General features: G+C 41.6%; 1 protein-coding gene and 1 long non-coding RNA gene across 2 annotated transcripts in view; one reads left to right on the top strand and one right to left on the bottom strand.

Annotated features, from left to right (window-relative positions):
• The window catches only part of notch2 (notch receptor 2), a 78,374-nt gene that overhangs the window by 9,982 nt on the left and 52,557 nt on the right, over window positions 1-15,835 (bottom strand). Inside the window, 20 exon segments of the mRNA XM_010775211.1 lie at window positions 2,300-2,484; window positions 2,702-2,855; window positions 3,605-3,806; window positions 4,197-4,425; window positions 4,864-5,016; window positions 5,162-5,281; window positions 5,393-5,506; window positions 5,626-5,771; window positions 7,234-7,426; window positions 7,820-7,930; window positions 9,520-9,753; window positions 9,941-10,054; window positions 10,187-10,300; window positions 10,481-10,666; window positions 10,755-10,910; window positions 11,823-12,056; window positions 12,955-13,077; window positions 13,674-13,807; window positions 13,923-14,130; window positions 15,019-15,293. Of these exon segments, the coding sequence (XP_010773513.1) occupies window positions 2,300-2,484; window positions 2,702-2,855; window positions 3,605-3,806; window positions 4,197-4,425; window positions 4,864-5,016; window positions 5,162-5,281; window positions 5,393-5,506; window positions 5,626-5,771; window positions 7,234-7,426; window positions 7,820-7,930; window positions 9,520-9,753; window positions 9,941-10,054; window positions 10,187-10,300; window positions 10,481-10,666; window positions 10,755-10,910; window positions 11,823-12,056; window positions 12,955-13,077; window positions 13,674-13,807; window positions 13,923-14,130; window positions 15,019-15,293 (3,385 nt within the window).
• The window catches only part of LOC104948963 (uncharacterized), a 2,817-nt gene continuing 363 nt past the window's right edge, over window positions 13,382-15,835 (top strand). The window contains exons 1-2 of the long non-coding RNA XR_798754.1: window positions 13,382-13,393; window positions 14,918-14,919. This is a non-coding gene — a long non-coding RNA (uncharacterized lncRNA). The remainder of the gene's footprint in view (window positions 13,394-14,917; window positions 14,920-15,835) is intronic.

The raw sequence follows: 15,835 nt of genomic DNA, 5'->3' as shown, positions 1-15,835 counted from the left end.
AACAACAAAATGAACAGCTAAATAAATGCAACGGCCTCCAAGAGGAGAGCCGCTCTCTCCAGTCATTTATAAAGTGGGTTACTTGAACCTGAGCTTGTTGCTCTGCCCTCCCACACGGTCTGGCAGCCGACAGAAAGTTCAACCACATGATGGCCAGTCCGCCCTTTGTCGACATATTATTTCACTGAGGTGAGCAGATCGCCACTGGGCTTTCACTAATACCAGCCACGCAAAAAACTGGGATTTTGTACAAGCTCCTTATGGGTAGGCTACTGCAATTTGTGAGTGCTTTCTCTGTGGTTGAAGATCAGCACTGCACTATGGAGGAGCGGCCGAAAGTCACCTGGAGTAAAGAGGCGGGGCTGCGTTGCGTGCATGGCTTCCTTCTCGTTAACGGGGAGACGCGCTCTGCGGCGTCTCGTTCAGGATCCGGAATAAATTTAAATATTTTGCCCCACTTATTCCACTTATTACTTATTTACCACTTATTGGCAAACAGGGAATGCTTTTAGGCTGGTTTGTCCAGTATCTATCTGAACGCTCTCAGGTTTGTACGTGTCAACGATGAATCTTCCCGCAAACCAAAGTTGCCATGGAGTGCCACGTCTCATGCTCGGACCTTATTTTGTCTCACATTTATATATGCTTCCGTTAGGCATTTATAGGCATCATTCTTGTAACTTTCATTGTATGCGGATGATACTCAGACTCTATTTTATCAATCAAGCCGATGAATTAATATCTAATAAAATTCAAGCTGCCTCAAGGACTAAAACGTGGATGACCTTACATTTTTTGATGTTAAACACGACCAAAACTTATTTGTACTTGGCCGAAGAACTACGAAAAATTATTAAGATATCTAACTATGGTGATGGAATTTGGCCTCAGTTGGATTAAGGAATCTTGGTGTAATAATATTTGATCAGAATTTCTTTAACGCCACATAACAATTTCCAAGACCGGCCTACTTCCATCTACGTACATTGCAAAATCGGCTATCTTGGCCCACGATGCAAGAAACTAGTCCATGCCTTGTTCTTCAGGGCTGGATATTGTAACTCTTATTTTCAGGGTGAACCAAGAGTAGGTCAACGTCGGATTCGCTTTTTCAAATGCTGCAGCTCTGTGTATTAACCAGAGTTAGGGAAAAGGGACCACATTACTCCTTGTTCTGGCTGCCTTTACACTGGCTCCCTATAGAACACAGGATGAATTTAAATTCTTCTTCTCGCTACAAAGCCCTTAAATGGGCAGGCGCCATCTTACCCTTTAAAGAACTCATTATACCCTACTGTCCTACTAGGGGCATTGCGTTCAAGAATGCAGGGTTGTTGGTTGTTCCTAGAGTCTCTAAAAATTACAATTGGGAGCCAGAGCCTTTCTATCAAGGCTCCCCTTTTTGTGTATCAGCTTCCAGTTTGTGTTCGGGCGCCAGAACCCTAATCGGTTTTTAAGAGTGCGCTTAAGACCTTCTTTTTGGATAAGCTTATATTAGGGCTGATTAGATTCCAGCCCCTTAGTTTTGCTGATTATAGGCTTAGTTTGTCGGGGGACATCTTACTTCTTCCTTCTCTCTGTCTATACCTGTGTACTCTCATGTTCCGATTAACCCAGCTTCCCCAAATTTCTTTCTTTTTGGTGTCTATATACGCCGGGATCCGGAGTCATGGATGATCCTGCGGTCCTGTGTCATGGATCGCGAGTCCTGGATCTTGAGTCGTGGCTGTGGTCCTGGATCATAAGTCCTGGATGGATATACTCGTGGATTCATCTTCCTATTATACACACATGCATCTCCAAACATTTGGACTACCTATGTTGCAAATGTATTATCTTTTCAATTTACACACGGCATCTATTGCACGTCTGTCCGTCCTGGGAGAGGGATCCCTCCTCTGATGCTCTCCCTGAGGTTTCTCCCATTTTTCCCTTTAAACTGTGGGGTTTTCGCCAGAAGTTTTTCCTTGTACGATGTGAGGGTCTAAGGACAGAGGGTGTCGTATTGTCATACTGATATTCTGTACAAACTGTGAAGTCCACTGAGACAAATGTAACATTTGTGATATTGGGCTATATAAATAAACATTGATTGATTGATTGATTGATTGATTGATTGATTGATTGATTGATTATTCCTAGCGTTCCACTGGTTACGGTGCCGCGTGCCAATGCGGGGGTTGCCGACCCCTGGTCTATAACATTGTTATATGGGTATAAAACAGGTGTAATAGTTGTGCTAGATGGGTGTTCAAAAACAAAAACACATCTACACACAGACAATTGAGAGTGTACTTACTATGCACTCATGTGCGCCCTGGTAGTCCTTGCACGTAGCTCCGTTCAGACAAGGGTTTGACTGGCACTCATACACCATGTCTACACAGTAGCTGCCCGTGTATCCTGGCTGGCACTGACACCGGTGAGAGTTACCCACATTCACACACCGCCCGGCATTCTTACACACATTTTCAACTTCAAAACCTACAGAAATGTGGGAAAGGAGCGGCATATAGTGAGCAAAGAATGTGATAGTTGCTGTACAGTTACAGTGAAAAACTGTGCATATTTACTTTGTTGATGTCTATATCTCACAAAGATGAATTATTACTGGATTAGGGATGATATCTGCTCTTATCCTAATGATTTAAAAGGTGTTGTTGGTCGTTGAGATATCTACTACATTAAATGAGTCCCTCACCATTCCTGGCAGCAAAGTCCTGGCAGGACATGTTGGGGACATCACAGTAGAGTCCAGTCCATCCCATCTGACAGTGGCAGGTCCAGGTCTTGGATATCTGTGAGCAGGTGCCGCCGTTAAGACAGCGCACCTGGTTGCAAAGGTTCACCATGTTCTGCAAACGACAAACAAAAGGAAAGTGTGACAGTTGATTATAAATGTTACACAGACAGAAAGAACTGCAACCAATCCATCCACCTTCTTGAGTTAAATACGTTAAAATAGACTTATCACAAATATGTAAAAAAAGAGCTCTACAATCTGTGCAGGTACTTTGTTTTCCTTAAAAGTCCCCTATTATACTGTTTTTAATCAATATATTATAGGTATCAGAAATACACAAAACATGTCTCTGGAGTGTTTGCCTCGAAATACCAAACAGATCATGCATTGTAGCATCCCATAATCCCCTCTGTTTCAAAAGTGCTGATTCTCTGTGCTACTTTAGATGAAAATAAGGAGCCCCTCCCCACGCCCCTCTGAGAGATATTTGGTTAAAAAGAACACAATGGTGCTCTAGGAGGAGATTCAGGTGATAAGGTAGGGGGGGGGTTACCTTGGTTGGTGATTGGCTAATGGTTACACAAGACAAAACATCGTTATGACATCATCAAGTGGCCAAAATCTGATCAGCTCATTTTCAGACAGGTTTTTATAGAAATGGATCAGGACAAAAAGAGAGAGAATCTTTTTTCCTGAAACTTTCAGAATCTCTTTCCACAGAGGGGACACATGGTTATGTATGAAAGACATTACAAAGTGGATTTTGCATAATAGGTGACCTTTAAATGTGAGCAAATATTAAACCGCTAAGAACACACATGACCTGCTGATCCACTCTGTTCACTAGCAGGGACTCTTTACCTGGCAGTTCTGCCCACTGTGTTCCACGGGGCAGGTGCAGCGGTATGTTCCCAGGCCATCGGTGCAGGTGCCTCCATTCTTACACGGCTGAGAGTCGCACTCATTCTGCTCGAACTCACAGAACGTCCCGTAAAAGCCAGGGCGGCATCGGCAGGAGAATTGGTTGATGTCATCAATGCATGTCCCATTATTCAGACAGGAACTGGTGGGAAGGAGGAAAAAAAGTGACTATTGATTTTCTTGAGTGCTGAGAGACATTTGAATAAAAAAGGTAAAATGAAAGTCACACAGTCTAATGAAACACAACATCTGCTGATTTTGGCTGATTCCCGTGTAAAATCAGGCTTGTTTTGAAACAGTATTTATGTTCGGTTTTTCCTCCAGCCAGTCATGAGGCACACCGAGAATAATCTTAATATTCAACATCAAGTTTTCTATTCCTTAATTTGGACATTTGATTGTATCATTCATCTATCTGCTCATTGCAGGAGATACAGTAGATGCCATCCACAAAGACTTCATTGCCAAAAATGAGAGCATTTAAGCATGGAAATGCAAGCATTATGGATCCGGCTTCGGATGAATGGCTCACCTCTCAGTACATTCAAGGATGTTGTGTTCACACAAGATTCCATCAAAGCCCGGTCGGCACTCGCACACAAAGCTGTTGACGTAGTCCCGGCAGATGGCCCCGTTCCTGCAGGGCTGACTGTCGCACTCGTCCACCTCGGCCTCACAGCGCTCACCCTCAAAGCCCGCATGGCAGTCACAATAGAAACTCCCCATACCGTCCACACAAGAGCCTCCATTCAGGCACGGGCCTACAGAGGAAAGAAGGAGGGAGCAGAGGCTTTGAATGACCAACTATATATTTTAAATAGCCTTTGCTTCCTTTTTTTAAACCAGACTCCACTGTTTTCTCCTTTCAATAACCCTTTACAATTCGTACGTATTGATATCTGAAAAACAATAACTACTTTGCGCATTCGTATAATGTATTCTAACTTATTATGTATATTCAATATATTGTAAAGCAAGAGTTTGGCTTGAAAATATGTAGAAAAGCACATGCCCTTATTTTAACAACCTTGTTTATCTGAGACATTTTGAAATCAGGCGTTTGTAACTCACTGACTCAAAGCGCACTAGGGATTAGGATATTTCCAATCTTCAGTAAGTAAAGAATATAACATAGGAATCGTAATAAATGCAGCTTTCATACGGGGTATGCAGCCACTAGAACGCAACGTAAAACTCACTTGGTGAGCAGTCGTCAATGTCTGTCTGACAGTTGTGTCCGCTGTATCCCGAGATACATTTACAGGTGTAGCTGCCCTGGTTGTTCACGCAGTTACCGCCATTTTTGCACGGGTAACTTTTGCATTCATTCACATCCTCCTTGCAGCGTGTACCTACACAATCGGGAGCAAGCAAACCAAATATTAGTACAGCATTGTTGTAGCAGTGATACATAATATGAGACCTAGACTGCATCTCACGTCCATAGGACTCAACTAGGCAGACAAATAGACAGAGTATTGGGCAATGCACACATACCTTCCCAGCCAGCGGCACATTTACAGGTGTACGATGAGTAGTCTGCAGATGGTTTACACACCCCTCCCCTCTCACAAGGCTTAGAGGAGCAGGGATTCTGTTCCACCTCACATTGTTTGCCTAGTTTGACATAGCACACATTGTAAGGATGGATACAAGGAATCTTTGCTTTATTCAGTTTGCAAAGCATGCTATTGGATGCTGATATGGTGGGAATGTGATGTCACTAACCTTTGTATCGCGGACTACATTGGCAGGAATAACTGTTGACTCCATCGATACAAACGCCTTGGTTCTGACAGGGCCCGGATGCACACTCATCTATGTTCATCTCACAGTTATTACCTTATGAGAGAGGAGTCGGGGTTTACATTTTTTCATTTTAGAATTCAGTGCTGTATCCTCTCTTGATTGCCAAGTTTGAAGAAAATGAAACGCAGAAATGTATTATTATAAAAGATTACCTCTGAAGCCAGAGTGGCACATGCACGTGAAGCCGTTATGTCTGTCCACACAGGAGCCATCGTTATGGCACGGATTTGGCTGGCACTCGTCCTTTTCCTGCTCACAGTGTTCTCCCACCCAGCCAGCTTCACACTCACAATGGTACCTTTAAATAAAGACAATGGTAAGACATTACTTCATAGTAATAATAACAGAAGCTACCAGCATCTTTTTAGGAAAGGCCATTAATTGGATTATATTTAAAAGAGCAATCTTTCCACCTTTAAGCTCTTTTCTGTTCTTTGGTTTTAGCGCCTGGCCGACGCGCTCACACATCACTCAGAGATACATTGTTTGTTTTTGGTACATTTATTTCCATGTTATCGGTTCCATTTATTCACTGTTCGTTCTCTTCACAAATTAAGGTATCTTACCAGACGGTGTTGAAACAGTTTTCGTCACTTAAATAAACAAATCTTCTCTTCTCTGCAGTGCAGTGGCTTCACAACCAAAATAGAACACAGAGTATAATCAGCAGGACTCTTTTAACCAGCTGAGGCAATCGCAGCACCAATCAGCTGCTCCGCCCAACCGTGGCTGCGGATCCCGATCAACTGACTCCAATCAATTATACTCCATTACATACATTAAATGATTCAATAATCTAAATAATAAATCAACGTTTTGGCTCCTACAATATTGTTGTATACACATCGTTGTGCCGATACTGCATATTAAAGGTTTTCCAGAGGTACATTTTGAAAGAAAAGTGTTAAAACATGTCTCAACGACTAAAAAGAGTAAAGGGAAGTCCCATTGAAATATAACAATATGTGAAGAATGAATCGGCTGTTGGCCCAACGGTTTTGTCTATTGAACTTTTGAATTCCACTTAATAATTGGGATGTGTTGGCCCACGTAATTGCACAACATGTCTGAATGCGATACTAAGCTATTCTAAACTGGTTTTCACTTTGAGTTGCTGCTCGGCTTGATGCTGCTATTGTTTATTTTTATTTGCACATCTGAAAACACTTATTTACACGTCCTTGTAAGTGTTGACCTTCTTTTATATCAGGGATTGCCCAATCTCTTAATCATATTCAAGCGTGAGATAAAATCAGAGGTGGGAAGTAGTGGAGTACAAATACTTCGTCACTCTACTTAAGTACATTTTTCTGGTATCAGTACTTTACTCCACTGCTTATTTTTCCGACGACTTTTTACTTTCTACCTCTTACATTTTCCAAACAGGCTGGTTACTTTAGTTTGAATCTGCGTTTGGTGGCGTGATCATAATTATTTAGAGTCATTGCGTGCCTATTGATTGAACACGATCCGTGTATCCATCATTTCCTGGTCTTCTCCAAAGAAAAGGGACCAATGAGAACTTTGTCATTTTGCTGTTGTTCAGCATCGAAACATTCATTAGCTAACAATGATAAGCCAAGCCCATACTTCTTTACTTTTACTTGAGTAAAACAGTTTAGTCGGTACTTCTAGTTTTACCAGAGTATTTTTAAACCCGAGTATCTGTACTTCTACTTGAGTAAAGGAAGTGTGTACTTTTGCCATCTCTGGATAAGATAAGGACAGATGGATCTCAGAGGTTAACCAGGTTTACATACCCGTGTTGTTGTTCAACACACTCTCCATGCGCACAGGGCTGAGGAGTGCAGTGGTCGGTCCCAGAGAGGCACAGGGGGCCGTGGGTGCTGGGGGGGCACAGGCAGTGGAACCCGTTGACCTTGTCCACGCAGGTCCCCCCACTCATACATGGGTTTGAGATACACTCGTTAATCTCCACATCACATTTAAGTCCTATTAGAAAGAGGGAAATAGTTCTTCATTATTGGTTTGGTTTTTGGTTTTGCAGAATGTAATAATACACCAACATAACAGATAACAAAGAACAAACAGGAAGAGGCAAAAAACCCATTGGGCTTATTTAAAGCCTCTACTTAAATAAGGTTTAAAATCACAATTTTCTATACAACACATTATCAATATACAAAACAACATATCCTTTACTTAACATTTTTATGAAAACACTGATGTGAATATGAAAACCAGGCCTCACAAGGTGGTCACATTACTTGTTTAGGTATCTTTTAAAGCAATGCAGCGAGGTACAGTTTGATCTCAGTAATGGCATCCTGCTATATCAATAAAGTTGAATCCTTGTGACTTTACTAGGTATTTAACAAAACATACCTGTGTATCCTGGGGCGCACACACATTTGAACTCGTTAATTCCATCGTGGCACTCTCCGTACTCACAGGGGTTGCTGGCACAGTCGTCTTCATTGATCTCACAGTTCACCCCTGAGTGGAGAAATATAAAACACACATTCATATGGGGTAACAACTAGCCGAGTTATATGCTTCATCATTTCATCTGACCGAATCTTTGAATACATTTGAAAGTACGAAAAACACCCCGTCACTTTTGGTTGTATCGAGTAAGGAATTACATAAGAGGTAAGCAGATCAAGTGGTTGTTACAAAATGTGACAGTTAACTCCTTCACCACCAGGGGGAGAAGAACTCCATAAGCATGTGGTTCAGAAAGAAGTGAGACATTTTCACAAAAACCCCTCACACAGCAGAGGCTGTTTTTCATACATATTATTAAGATCTATACATTTGACTTATTCTTTCATTTCACTGGCACTGTTTGTCTTAAACTATATTATTTCTTCTTTTTAGAGTATAATGTAAGTTGTATTGTCCAAAGGAGCCTGAGACTTTCATTACGCTGTGGCTGAATCTTGATCATTGAAAAGGATTAGAAACTGAAAGAGGGGGAGACATACAGAAATAAAACGAGACACAGAGAGAAAAAGGCACATCAGAGGGGAAGTGAAGGCATGAAACCAGAAAGTGAGACCCGACAGGGTGACCTCACAGCAGATTGTGTAGAGTAAGGAAAGTACAGACTTCAGTACCAGGCGTCAGGCTGGTACAGCGTACTGAACTGAGCCGATTAATCCCCAAAGCAACGTGGGGTAGCACCGCTCTGACCAGACTTGTGGCTGCTACTCACAAATGCACACGTAGAGAGCTCTACAATTTATACATCGCAAGTTATTCAGGAAGTCCTAGACGTGGGGGATGTTTTTTTACATTCAAATTAAGTTGTCAACCAGGTCAACAAAAGTTAATAAGAAAGAAAACTCAAAGGAGCAACTTCATATTACTAGGCTCAAGCTCTTTCAAAAATGATTTGTTAAGTTAGAGCTAACTGTTCCTTCAGTGGAAAAATTGTTGGAGGAAGTAGAACTCATACAATGTTTGTGGTTATAGTTCAGTCTATGGCTACTATAACAACCATATGTAACTTTGGGGTATCAGGCTTTTTAATAAACCCTGAAAAATAAGTGGCTGCACACACAATTTGAGGGGAATAATTGTATTAAAGTCCTCACACACTGGGCCATGGAAGATACAATGATGATAACATTTGTCTTTACATTAAAGGGGCCCTATCATGCTCATTTTCAGGTTCCATATTTGTATTTTGTGCGTCCACTGTGAAATGTTTACATTCGTTAATGTTCAGAAAGGTATTTATTTTGTTCATATGCGTGAAAGGTGTGCTGCACCTCTTTTCACCCTTGGTTAGTTGGCCGGCCCTGTTTTGATTGGTCAACCGCTGAGAGATGTCCTGCCCCTTAGCCTATCAAAAACAATGTGAACAAAAACCTATATAACACACTACAGGAAAGGGGAAACCCAAACCCCCCTTAATTAACCACCGACAGCAGCCAGATGGATATTTCAGAGCGACCTGGTATCACCTTGTGTTTTCGCATTTCACATTCAGTGAAATGTTTTTCCCCCATTGATAAATGTCAAATGATACTTCAACTAATCTCCTTCAAATCATTTTGTAGCACTCCAGGTCTCTCTACCTGTGGTTCCGGGTGAGCAGTTACACTGGTAGGCATTGACCAGGTCCACGCAGCGTCCTCGGTTCTGACATGGGTTGCTGTGGCACTCCTGGACCTGGATGTTACAGATGGAGCCTACGTATCCGGGATGGCACTCACAGGAGAAGGTGGCGATGCCGTCTTTACACACACCGTGGTGGCACGGCTCTGGTACGCAGTCATTGATGTTCTCTTCACAAAGAAGACCCGTGAAGCCTGAAGAAGGACATTTTAGATCTTAGACCAAGTGACTATTTCATATTATTTTAGTGGATCAAAAGGATATGGGTTCAAATGTGATGCAGTCTAACATTTCACTTTTTTTTAGCATGATAGCAGAGCAGGCCCTACACATTAGAATAACGATAATAATTCAACTTCTCCTATTGTCATTCCCTTTTACCTTCAGCACATTCACAATCATATCCGTTGGGTCGGTCGATACACTTGGCTCCGTTTAAACAGGGTGTGCTGGAACACTCGTCGATGTCTATCTGGCACATTTCACCGCTGAAGCCTGAAAAACAGAACACAGAACAGGATGAACCAACGCTTCAAACTGTTTCAAAACGTAAAATGACTTCATTCATTTTCACGTTGAGTGGGTGGCTATATGAAAGTACATGTATAAAGTTACATGTGAACCAACCTGCTGGGCACTCGCAGACAAAGCGGCTGACCTGGTCCAGACATTTCCCCTGGTTCAGACAGGGCGAGCTGAGGCACTCGTCCACCTCGACCTCACAGTGAATCCCCTCAAATCCTGAAAAAACGAGGCAAACAAAGTTTATGATTTCAAGTTTTCTCAAAAGCTACAGAAGCAAAGGATTTGGCCGACTGACGATTACGAATGCTAGAAATCTTTGGAAATGATCTGAATAAGAATGACTGGTAACATAAGTACAAATGTGAAAGGTTACTTATGATTTCTCAAGAAACGTACCGGGCATGCAGATGCAGCAGTAGTCCCCAATTCGATCCAGACATGTGCCGTCGTTCTGGCAGGGGTTTGAAGCACACTCGTTAACATCTTGCTCACAGCGCGGCCCGGCGTAACCTCTAACACAGTTGCAAGTGAAGGAGCCGTCTGTGTTCACACATTGACCACCGTGCTCACAAGGGTTGGTGCCTGGCAATTAAGAGGAAGGAGACATGGTTAGGTGAGTACATGCTGGCAGACATGTAGGGTTTGTGTGGTTAGAGTTTTTCTTTCTCACCAATGCTGCATTCGTCTCGGTCGCTGTTGCAGGTGTTGCCCACGTATCCTGGAGGACAGTTGCAGTTGAACATGCCACTGATGGGGTTGGTGTCGCACTGAGAGCCCTCTCTGCACGGGTTACTGATGCAGGCGTCGTCTCGGTGGCAAAGCAGACCTGAAAAGAACACCATGTTGACAGGAAATGAGTAAACATCCCTGGCTTGTACACTAATACAGCCTTGCTGGAATTATCAGAGATGTGGGAACACAATTGGACGACATTTCAATTTGCTACTGGGGATAAATTCCTTTTTTAAGGCTTAATCCAAAATTCCGTATGTGTTACAAACCAGTCAGCTGGACATGCAAAGCTATTCTGCATTATCTGATCTTGCGTTAACATTTTGAAAAGGTTGTAATTGTGTATTTTTATGCACATTGTAAAATGCTTTTTGTTATTGTGGGATATTACAATATGTTATGTGTCTGTCAAATATTTGTGCATGTATTTCTTTTTGGTATCTTTTTAAAAGATCCTGATTTCAGTGAGATTACCCGTTAAAATAAATAATAACATGCTGTGGTTATATTGGTGTATACGATTGACTGACATTGATCACATTCATTTTCATAGGTTAAAAGAATAAATGTAAAACAATCGGCTAAGGTAAACAACCATTTTATTCCAATTTGTTCCACAGGATACAGTTCCCTTCAATTCAATAAACTTGTTTACAAAACCAAAGGAAATATACAGTTTCCCTCGGAGCGTCAGGCACTAAATATGCTGGCACTTGACTTCTTATGTTTAAATAATATCATATTCTTCTTTATTGGATATATTCCTTAAATGTCTTATGTTTACATCTCTTGTTTTATCTTTTTATTGCACATTATTTGATTTTTCTCTATTTGATTCATTTTCTAAAACGGAACAACAGTCACGAAAAAGTCTGTTTATTATTCTATTTGGGATTATTTAAGTATTTCTGATTCAGTGTGTAAACTCAACAAAGTCTAATGTGAAATATCGATCTATGACAAAGACTGGTGGCGTTTCGTGTTAAATGTTTGACTACAGGCCTACCTGTCTTTCCGTAGGGGCAGAGGCAGACGAAAGAGGCAACGCGGTCGATGCAGGTGGAGCCCGGCGTGCACGAGGCTGTGGCGCAATCGTCGATGTTTTCAGAGCAGTCGGGTCCGCTCCAGCCGTTTACACACACACACACGTAGCTGCCAAACAGGTTGCTGCAGGTCCCTCCGTTCTGGCAAGTGTTTGGCTGCAGACGGCACTCATCCACATCCTCTGTACAGTGCTGACCTGTGTTGAGTCAGGGAGGTGGACATGAAGAAGAGGAGGAAATGTCAACAAATGAATACTCTGTCAATACTCCACGTTACAACATAACCCAAGGTGAAGCCTCATGAGTTTTGAGGTAGAGAAATCCAATTATTGTGTTTTCTCTAGATGCTGGTCACCTTTTTTTGGGAGATGGGAAATATATAATATGAAATAATATTCATCCACAGTGGAGATGTTTGAATACCCAGCTCACATCTGCTTTATTCTTCCTGGTTGGGTTAGTGCTATGTAAACTCAGGCATGCCAAAGGAAGCTGGTGAACGCATGTTTGCTTTTTAAATGGAAAGCGTGTGTATCCTGAACAAGTGTGTTAGCATAGACACGCCTTGTGTGAAGTACGAGCCTCTTTAGGATGTGGAGGGAGTACAGAAGGACTGTAGGAAGTGTAACATCAAAACACACAACATGAGAGGAAGTTATTTGAGGGTTCCCAGAAACAAACATTGATTCTGCCTCACTGCTCAAATGGCCCGTAGAAAATATAGGTTTAATGGATACAAATTTGAAAAAGTAAAGACACAGCTGTTGATTTTCATTCATTCACTTCAGAAAATATATGGAAGAATTCCCTGCTAAATATATGAATCCAATATATTTTCCTTTTTAAAACAGCAGGCATTGTAAGTATTTTTAAATACTTTTTAATATCCTCATGTTCTAGGCCAGTGACGCATGGGGATGCTTTGTGTTTTGGTGTCTGATAAAAATTCCTACTCGCTCCAACTGGACTTCCTGGATCACATGTTATGTCTCAGCTATTCTCAGCCTGAAAGCCCTCTAACAGCACATGTCTAAAATACACCCAAATGCATGTTTAATGATTCACTAAGCAAATAAATAATCATGAATCACTCACCGGTCCACTCTGGAGGGCACTGGCAGTTGTAGGTGTTGACTCCGTCCATACAGGTTCCTCCGTTGGCACACTGATGACCGGGGCAGTCGTCGATGTTGTGCTCACAGTTAGTCCCGTTGAAACCTGCCACAAAGGATTGGGGAAGACGTGCACTTAAATACAGCAAATCTAGTTAGATATTGTGTTTATATTACTTATCCTATCTATATGAGATGTCCTCTACAAGATAAAGACTTTAAACTTTTTTTTGAATGAACTCAGTTTAGTTTTATTTAAAAGGATTAGTTTGTGTGTCTACAGCTAAACTGGTGTGGTAGACCCTCGATAAGCCTTTTGAGCTTCAGCCTCTTCTTGCATGTTCAGTTATAATATTTTGTATCTTTTGTGAATGTTCTTTGTATATGCTATTAAGACAAATTCTGTGTTTTTATAATAACATGTTCTTAAATGTGTAAAAGCAGCCGTGTGTGTGTGTTTGTTGTGTCTACATGGTAACTGTAGCAGACTGACAGTAAAGTGTGGAACACAACACCAAAAGGATTAGACTGTTTGCACTTTAAACAACATAACGCTACATATATGTATAGATACAAACCAGTTACTATGCTTCTCTTTAGCTCTTTCTACATCAAGTGTTACTCTTTTAAAACTTCCATTTCCAATAAGTGTCGACCTCCTTTAAAAAAATGATAGGCATTTCAGTATTTGAATGCTCTTACCTGGAAGGCAGTGGCAGGAGTAGCTGATGTCAGAGCTCTGGTGGCAGGTGCCTCCATTCAGGCATGGTGAGGGGGAGCAGGGGATGTATGAGCTTTCACAGTGTCTGCCTGTAAACCCTGGTGTGCAGGTACACCTGTAGAAATGAGAGAGTTCATTTGATTCAAGTCAGTCTTATTTTGTAGTCGGCTCTTCCAGATAATGACTTTTACTCTACATCTAGTTTTTGTTTTTTTAAACTGGATTCTCACTTGTAGGAGCCAGGGGTGTTGACGCATAATCCTTCATTCTGGCATATAGAGGGTGTGGCTACACATTCGTCTGTGTCGTTGAGGCAGCGCGGACCTGTGTATCCTGGAGGACAGGAACATTTGTAGCTCCCAGCAGACGGAGAGCTGCACAGTCCCCTGTTGGCACAGGGACTGGAGAGACAGCTGTCCTCATGCTCGCACTTCTCTCCTGGGGATGAAGAGGAAGAAGAAGAGTACTTAGATGTGTGCTATGTATCACTATGTGAACATGTGGAGAATTATGGCTTAGATACTAAAGGAAAGCGGTATGCTATGATTGATACGATGAAAACACTTGTTGATCACATGTTGTGTTTTTTTTATTTTATTCTTTATTTATTTGGGGTAACATTATAGTACAAGTACAGTTTTTCAAATCATATATTTTTAGAGACCCGATACACATGTTGTGTTTTATCCTTTAACATTGTTTAGTACCAAAAGATTCAAACTCACTGTTAAGCCTCCACTAAAATGTTTTTGCAGTTATCACATGTCACCAAACTGCGCTCAGTGTAAGGCTGAGCAAACCTCTTAATTTTTTATTTTAATTATATAACAGTTTTAAATTGGATGCATTTATGTATCAAAAACCAATGCTGGTAGACAATCAGGGGATCCATGCACCAGATTTGTTTTAATTGAATCAGTAAGGGCAATAAATCAAGAGGAAATTGCTTAAATAGGTTAAGGATACAAGGGAACATTAGGCAATGTTTGAAATGTATTCATACAAATTCCAAGAAGCAACTTGTCTCTGGCCTCATGGCGTGACTTTTAATGTAACTTACGTGTTTTGAGATATCCTGCTAGCAGACAAACAAGTTATGCCAAAATGAAAACCTTGTGGTTATAACAGGCTCAGGAGACAATTACCTTAACATAAAACTATTTCTTTCAAATGACCTGTTTTGGAAAAAAAATATTTGACAAGATTTGACATAAATCTGTAAGAGTAGTTGCATTTAGGATCTAAATGTGTGTTCTGATGATAACAAAAAGTTAGATATTAATGACCTAATGGCAAACACTGAGAGGGCATTAAGCAGCATCTCACCTGTCCATCCTCTGGGACACTCGCACTTGTGTTTGTTGAGGGACAGCAGGGTGCAGACCCCCTTGTTGGCACAGGGGTTGTTGGGGTAACACGTGGAATTTTGGGGAGTTTGGCAGTGCGGCCCGATGTAAGCGAGCGGGCAGGAGCAGGTCGCGCTGTTTGGTACGGGAACTCCAGCTGACATGAGCACAGAGCAGTTCCCTCCATTCAGGCAGAAGCCAGGGTGACAGGGGTCCTTATGGTGGCAGTACTCCCCCAGAAACCCTGGTGCACACCTACACACATAGAAAAAATAGAATTTAATGACTGAAAATTCAAAGACACAATCACCCCTACATACAGACAATAATGTTGAGGTAAACAAAAAGGTGTGTGTGTGTGTGTGTGTGTGTGTGTGTGTGTGTGTGTGTGTGTGTGTGTGTGTGTGTGTGTGTGTGTGGGTGTTTGTGAATGAAAGCGAAGCAAATAAACAAAACAAAGCAGTGAGTTTCGGTCAGGCGCACAGGATGCAGCACATCAGAAGTCAGCATTGATAGTGAAGCGTAACATCTGTAGTACATACACATCAAAGACACACGANTGCGCACAGATGTTTTCAAGCACATCAGAAGTCAGCATTGATAGTGAAGCGTACATCTGTAGTTACATTGACCACATCAAAGACACACGATCGGATGGTAACTATCGCAGTTTAAACGGCACACTATTCACTTCTATATAGTTGATCTAAACAACAGTGTGTGGGAACCACACATCCCTGGCAGTTGGAGTATTAGCAAGAGTGGTTTTGTGCGATGAATGAGAAACTAGTTCCATT

Source organism: Notothenia coriiceps, unplaced genomic scaffold (assembly GCF_000735185.1).
Source record: "Notothenia coriiceps isolate Sejong01 unplaced genomic scaffold, NC01 NC01_scaffold00015590, whole genome shotgun sequence".
In the NCBI taxonomy this organism is placed as follows: Eukaryota; Metazoa; Chordata; class Actinopteri; order Perciformes; family Nototheniidae; genus Notothenia; species Notothenia coriiceps.
The sequence above is the reverse complement of the archived record's forward strand: the minus strand, read 5'-3'. Positions and strand labels throughout refer to the sequence as shown.